Source organism: Rhipicephalus microplus, chromosome 8, assembly GCF_043290135.1.
Source record: "Rhipicephalus microplus isolate Deutch F79 chromosome 8, USDA_Rmic, whole genome shotgun sequence".
Taxonomy (NCBI): Eukaryota; Metazoa; Arthropoda; class Arachnida; order Ixodida; family Ixodidae; genus Rhipicephalus; species Rhipicephalus microplus.
Genome location: NC_134707.1, coordinates 60,192,076 through 60,199,225, shown reverse-complemented (window position 1 = coordinate 60,199,225; position 7,150 = coordinate 60,192,076). Strand labels below are relative to the sequence as shown.

Sequence of the window (7,150 nt, the reverse complement as noted above, 5' to 3'; positions counted from 1 at the left end):
ACGCTTCTGCATATCTTTTCAGAAAAACATTAGGTATACCATCTGGACCTGACGAAGATTTAGTTTTAAGGTTAAGTAGCATAGAAACGACACCTGGCATCGATACAACATCGGTAGCAGGGAAGTATGGTCTACGGTTATGAAGTGTAGCAGCATCAAAACTCGAAAAAACACTGTGGAAGTATTCACATTTTCTTTTTGGACCCAGGACAAGCCATTGGCTACAGGTCCAAGTAGTCTGATGATCTTTTGTATTGTATGATTCAACAAATAAAAAAAAGTAGTGGTCATGTATGTTGCACAAATAACTCCAACGAGTCGAGCGCGTGACCGCATCAAAAGGTTTCATAAAACTATCTAAATCGTTCTCAGTCACTCGGACACTCACTGCTCAAGGCAGCAGCTACATTGCCATGAGGTGGTAACATGAAAGATGAGAGATAAGAGTGGGTGCAGCAATACAAATGATACAAATACGTGAGATCAACAGCTTTCAAAGCGTCGGCCAACTGAAAGGCGCATCACTAGTTAAAAAATACGACGTGACGCAGAATTCTCGACTCAAAATGCTTCATGAGACGGCGTTTGGTCCGTGAAGAGCGGTCGTCCTTTAGTTGAAAAAGAACTAATCGAAATAAATCTATTTCACCATTTGACTATTGATCGATTGATTGATATGTGGGGTTTAACGTCCCAAAACCACCATATATGATTATGAGAGACGCCGTAATGGAGGGCTCTGTAAATTTTGACCACCTGGTGTTCTTTAACGTGCACCCGAATCTAAGCACACGGGCCTACAGCATTTCCGCCTCCATCGGAAATGCTGCCGCCGCAGCCGGGACTCGATCCCGCGACCTGCGGGCAGCAGCCGAGTACCTTAGCCACTAGACCACCACGGCGGGGTACCATTTGACTATTGTGCCAAATGGTAAATACGCTGCATGCACGGTCAGCGGTTACGATATACTCCTGAAGTTCTGCAAATTCTCAAAACTCCGGTAACAGCAACGAAATTGTCATACGCATATAGGCAACGTGCCAGGCTTGTAATTGTGCTTAATTATTTAGCGTAGTGTGTCTAACAGGGACAAATTTAATAAATACATTACGCGAGCACAGTCGTCTGAAAACGCAATGGCGTGCTGAAGACATCGCTTTGTGCTTGCGCATATTTTTAAAACACCGATTAATAACTTCATTAGGCAATGAAAATGCTTACGACCGTTGGTGCGGAACATTGATGCGTCAAATTCAACACTGCTCGCCGCCCTTTCTATATAGCACACAAATATTTCTGTAAGAAAGAATTGTTAACGCATTAGCCTCATTCATAAGAATGTGTTATATTCATGAAAGGTCGCGAAGCCCTTGCACAAACCAAAATATTTACTTCTTGTGCAACTGCAACGCTGAAATCAAGAAACAAGCGTAGGGATCTTGCAAGATGGCTGACGAGTATATTTTGTTACAAAATTAAGGCAAAAGTGGCTAAGCCGTCGATTGCCGTCAATCGCGGGAGTCGATAGCGACTTCGCGGTAATAATTTTCCGACTCCATCAAGCGCCTTGTACACACATCTTTGTGGTTCCACAATCTGGCTATTCATTCAACATACGTCGAATCGAACTTCGTACATCCAATTCAGGGTATACCCCCTCGGTTATTCATAGTACCACCTACGAATTCGCGCACGTGCAACTCACGAGAGCGTTCCAGAGGTACAAGCGGCTGTCGATCGCAACGGCGACAATGCAGCAAACCATACAGGAGTGATACGTATTCGTAAAGAAAAAGTTAATGCAAGACAACGCACAAACACCCGTAAAACTTCGCAACTCAGATGATTATTGGGGCACTTTTCTTTAGAATAATCGATCGATATGTGGGGTTCAACGTCCCAAAACCACCATATGATCACGAGAGACGCCGTATTGTAGGGCTCCGGAAATTTCGACCACCTGGGGTTGTTTAACGTGCACCCAAATCTGAGCACACGGGCCTGAAACATTTCCGCCACCAACGGAAATGCAGCCGCTGCAGGCGGGATTCGATCCCGTGACCTGCGGGTCAGCAGCCGAGTACCTTAGCCACTAGACCACCGCGGCGGGGCTTTCTTTAGAATAATAAGTCGTACATTCACTAGATATAAAATTCATTCGTCTTGCTCTTTTGTTCTAAATGGAACGCTTGTTCTTTTTTTTTTGCACGCGCACAATGCAACGCATGCAATGAATTGCATATGTTGCATTGTATAAATGAATCCCACATGTTGCACCGCTCAACTACCCCTCAACTATTGATTCTACTCAACTACCCCGGTTTCCAGTAATGTCAACAGTGAGAAGAATTCCAACAATTGGAAATACAGTATGCAAGGGAAATAAACTTTCGTTGTTGTAATCGGACTACGTGCTATAGTTATCATCTCACAGCGCGCTAATATAGTTGTCTGCGCTCAGGAACAGTGCGCGATTACACGTAAAACACAGCGGCGTCCTCGACGCGGAGTAGGTCGACTATGATACGAAGTACTCACGTGACGTCGTCCGCAAGGGGCGCTAGAGCGGCAGTCGCCATAGTTCTGGTCTCGCGCGCGAGCATCATCGTTGTACCACAATCAAAGTCCTCAGCAGCACGTGTTAGGTTCATATTTTTCCAAGAAAACGGGTCGGTTGGGTGCCGCGACGCCAAATGTCACACTGACATTTGCCGGATTCCTGACGGACCACGGCTATACGGCGGACGGCGTAAAGACCCTTAAGATAAAGTATCGACACTCTCCTCCATATCCTCTCCAAAGTGTCCAACCCCCCTCTCCCAAGTGTCAAGACCTAATCTATATCCTCTCCCGTACAGCCACCATGCGGGCGCTGGACCTATAACCTAGCTCGTGCAACTTCCATATCAAGAGTGCTATGTCACGCTGATAACACGCGCGATGCTCGTCGCGGCCCGAGAGGGGGGAAAGGAGTATGCGCGGAGCGGTAGCACGGTTAAAAGAATGGCGGTACTTTCCTAAAAAATATCCAAGGACTTTAAGGCGACGCACTCGCTGGCGCCTTAAACTGGTTGGAAAACTGGTTGGTTGGGTGCAGCGACGCCAAATGTCACGCTCTCATTTGCCGGATCACTGACGGGCCGGCACACTCACAGCGCCACCTGGCGGGTAGAGCACAGTAAATACCCTTCTACTACACGTCGGCGTTGCGCCGCATAGCGACGAAGTTAACTGTTAAAATCACGGGATGCCACGCTCATATTTACAAGTAAAGAACGGCTAATCGCCCAGCAGATGGGGTAAACGGGCTAACCGAAAAAAAAAAGAAGAAAGGCCTAACGCACAGCAGAACGCGTAAGTCCCTGCCGGGAGAGTTCAAATACGATGGTGCTGGGGCTAAATGTTTTTGATTACAGCCCGCACCGGTCCTTCCTCAATTGAAAACTGGGGAATGGCTTCCTAAGGACTTCAAGAAGGTTTAGTACCCGCCTATGCACCGGTAATCTTTCTGCGCTGTGGCACGAAAACGCTCCTCAACGGATTTCAGCACACAGGCGCTCGGGCCTGCCACGCAGAAATTGCCTGGTATTACGCGAGCTTGCAACAGCGTGCAAACCTCACAATACTCGCTCAGCTAACGCTGGGACTACAACTTTGCGCAGATGCGAAGTATTGAGTATAGGGCGTGTCTGGGGGCGTCAGCTGTTTTGTTCGCCAGTGCCGGTTTGTTTTCCCCTGGACATTTGACGTCACTTCCGTGCATACGTTTTGCTAGACATTGAGATACGATAAGGGCTCTTCTGAGTTTTCCTTGCTCAGTGCGTTTTACAACTGGGAAGACTGCACAAATGAAGCGGTTCTTCAAATAAGGGGAGTCTTCTCAAAAACTTTTAGCCGCTCGCGTTGTCCAGAATGCACAAACGGCTAATAACTTGATTGATAATAGAATGGAGTGGGCATTGACTACATATAAAAGAGTAGCTACGTAAAACACCAAGTAAAAGTATGAATTGTTGCCGATTTCTAAACGCCTCGTGCACGTTACATCACGGGCCTTCACCACATGTCTGCACCACTGCTTGTTTTCATTTATTTTATCAGAATGACACCCATTTCTGCTGTATCTATTATTAAGAACGTCAGTAGCACCTGACTCAGCACGTATGCGTTTAAGTACTTGTGGCAGGGTAGTGAGTGGCGATGCGTCGGCTGCGTTAAAGAAAAGCAGTGTCTGTTGCTCTGATGAAGACCTGTCTTCGTGCGCGTCGGCCATCGGGACGCTTTTCAACCTCACTCTCGACATTCGACAAGCTGAAGGTGGACGAAAGCCGCATAATTTCACCCTTCTTGGCCACATCAACGCCGTGCAAAAATAGTTACGACCAAAGTTTCCGTCCCCGAAGCAAGGAGGAAGGGTTCATCTCTGCCATAGGCCGCCGCCAAACTCGACACGAAGCTTCCGTAGGAACCGTTATCCTTACGGAGAGCAATGACGTACGTGGATGCACCGTGCTTGCACCTTTCGAGGGTGCCGCAACACGACCTGGGACGCCTGGACGAGCAGGATCTCCCTAGCCTTCCAAGGCTCGGCGACAAAACTGTACCACAGGCCATCATCTCTGTTCGTGTCCTTATACAATCCATGACAGATATGTACGCGCGTCTGCACTTCGCAGCCCACTTGTACAGCATTGTGGCCAATATGGGCATCATACGGCCCTGGGCGCTCTATCTCGTGGGCCAGATAAAGGACCGCAGTGACGTCATCGGCGACATCCTGAAGAAAATGCGGCGCAACAATGTCTTCGGCGCGTTCACAAAGGCTACGGAAAACGCCTATTGCAGTTGCCTGCTCGTCGCCCATGACGGCGGAGGCCATGACTACAAGCCTAACTTGTTGGCCACCTGGCGTACAAAGCCTTTCATAGCGGTTCACGAATCGCCCGAGGGACAATCACCGTCGCTCGCAAGCGCCCTCCGACAGGTATTCGGCCCACATCTGGAATCCTTCCGTTGCGGCGTTTACCAAGACCTGATGTCGGCGCATGCTGTGGTCGTCCGGTTGTTCCCGTGATGCCGTTGCCAGTTCCCGTGCATGGAGAACGAGGAAACGCTTGTCTTCATTTCGGCCTGCGATCTTATTCCGTGAGTCTACTTTCTAAGTTGTTTAGCTTTCCTTTCTAAATATAGCACAGTTGCTTTGCCATCGGTAAATTTAAGCCCACGATCTTTGCAACCAACGCTGAAATGAACAAGTATCCGTCCTGACTTCTATAGGAACTGCGTATATATAGCTACACAATTTAAGCACCTGACCATTCAAGCACATGACCAAAACAAAAACTGACAGGTGCCCGCCATGTCATGCGTGGGAACTACGTATCATGACTGTTAATTTTTATTTAAGCAGTTATCCATGTGCCATTAGTTAAGCAATCCTGACTTGCCAGCATTGTTAGGCACGGAAAGTTTTGTGATGCAGTTTCGTTTTGATGACGTATTCACTCGTATGTATATGAACACGAACGCTTAAAAGAAAACTCATCTAACTGTCCTTTGTTGGAAAAAGCTCTGGTGACGGTGCTTGTACAAATTAATCCTTCAAGCAGAGCCATTAATTGCGAGACCCATAACGATGCTTGCAAACCCAATACGTCTTGCTCTGTGCCCTCATTGTTAACACTGCTAACTAGTAAATGTCGATGGCTTGTGGCAATTCATTTTAATCACAATGAAGAAATGTTTCATTCGTTCTCTTCTTTGCAGCACCAAGACACTGTCCTTCGCCGAACTATAGTGTTTTTGCTAAAACCATTTCACCAAGTAAAACACCAGACCATCGATCATCGAAGCCAACAAAGCTCCTGATAAGTACCACGCCTGTTCGAAATACTGAGAAAGAAGCGAAAGACGTATTCGAAGTGTCTGTGTTGAACAGTCAATTATTCGACGTCTCATTTTTAATCTAAATTTTTTTAAGTTACTTTCAGCCCGATACGTCTTAAATATCCTACAGCCTGCTTCTTCTAGACTCACCTTTAAGGGTTAGTGCCAGCCAGGCGGAGGACATGATCCTAAGCTGACTCTTCACAATGTGTAGTCACCTGCGTCACGAGACATTTTTTTTTCACTTCTTAGGTCTGTGACGATGCCTCGACGGAGAGGCCGAAAGCCGTCCACGTATGTTTCAACATACGTGGACGGCTCAACATCAATATCAATAGGACCCCTGCTCTTGGTATCTAATGAAAGACAACAGATCACGGCATCGATTAGCCAATTACAAGAACTTAGATGCTCTGGCGCTTTAATAAAGTTCTTTGTATGCATGTATGCACTCGTGTTTTGTGGTACGTTTGCTTTTCAACCGTGCCTCTTCGAGTCAAATGCCTTCAAATATTATTATTGCTATAGGGTGGCACATTTCTAGATTTCAGTATACGTGATCATTGACGCCCCCGGGCATGCGCATAGTTCAATAACTTGTGCAATGCATTGCAACAGCCCAGCTCGGGCGATAATTAGCGCGGTATCCCGTACAGGGATACCACCTCATCAGTGACGTTGCATATATTCTTGCAGACCAGCCCAAACCTCTCATGCCCGAAACGGCGAGAGTTCCAGAAAGTAGGATGCGACAAAGAGTTTTTGGCCGGAAAATATGCACTAATACTTTGGATTTAACGTCCCAAAAACCGCGACATGATAATGCTGTGCTCCGGGGTGCTATGCAGGATCGGCGGAGTTACGCGAAACTAGGGATTTTCGAGCGCTGCCGACAACCCCTTTTGAATGGGCCAACAGTAGACAAAAGTCAAATCCACCCATCAGCGCGCTGCGTTTGATTGGTTACAATGGAACTAGTCATCGGGTCAAGGACGGTCCACGAAGCTCGGCGGTGTTTTCTTTCGTTTGTTCGTCGTTGCACAGAGTGCAGAAGTGCACCCATGCAATAAATGTGGCAGAAACGTTTCGTGATAATATGTTTGAAGCACGTGGCGTTTATATTTACTTTGAAGCTTTCAATGTCTGCGCTAAGTATGTTTTAGAATAATCAGCGCGGTGGCCTCCGAGATTAGTGCCGGCCGAGCGTCTTACAACATCGCGACTGCAGCTAAACCCGAGGTCACGTGTTAATTATCCCGGTGA

General features: G+C 47.2%; 1 protein-coding gene across 1 annotated transcript; it reads left to right on the top strand.

Moving 5' to 3' along the window:
* The first annotated feature begins 4,226 nt into the window (after positions 1 to 4,226).
* Positions 4,227 to 5,971, top strand: LOC142768550 (uncharacterized). Its single transcript, XM_075870549.1, has 2 exons — positions 4,227 to 5,146; positions 5,768 to 5,971. Exon 1 carries the CDS (start codon positions 4,491 to 4,493, stop codon positions 5,073 to 5,075), a length of 585 nt encoding a protein of 194 aa, XP_075726664.1. The 5' UTR covers positions 4,227 to 4,490; the 3' UTR covers positions 5,076 to 5,146; positions 5,768 to 5,971.
* The last annotated feature ends 1,179 nt before the right edge of the window (positions 5,972 to 7,150 follow it).

Bases quoted from the DNA above. Each gene is read 5' to 3' on its own strand.
- LOC142768550 (XM_075870549.1), top strand. From the start codon at position 4,491: ATGACGTACGTGGATGCACCGTGCTTGCACCTTTCGAGGGTGCCGCAA.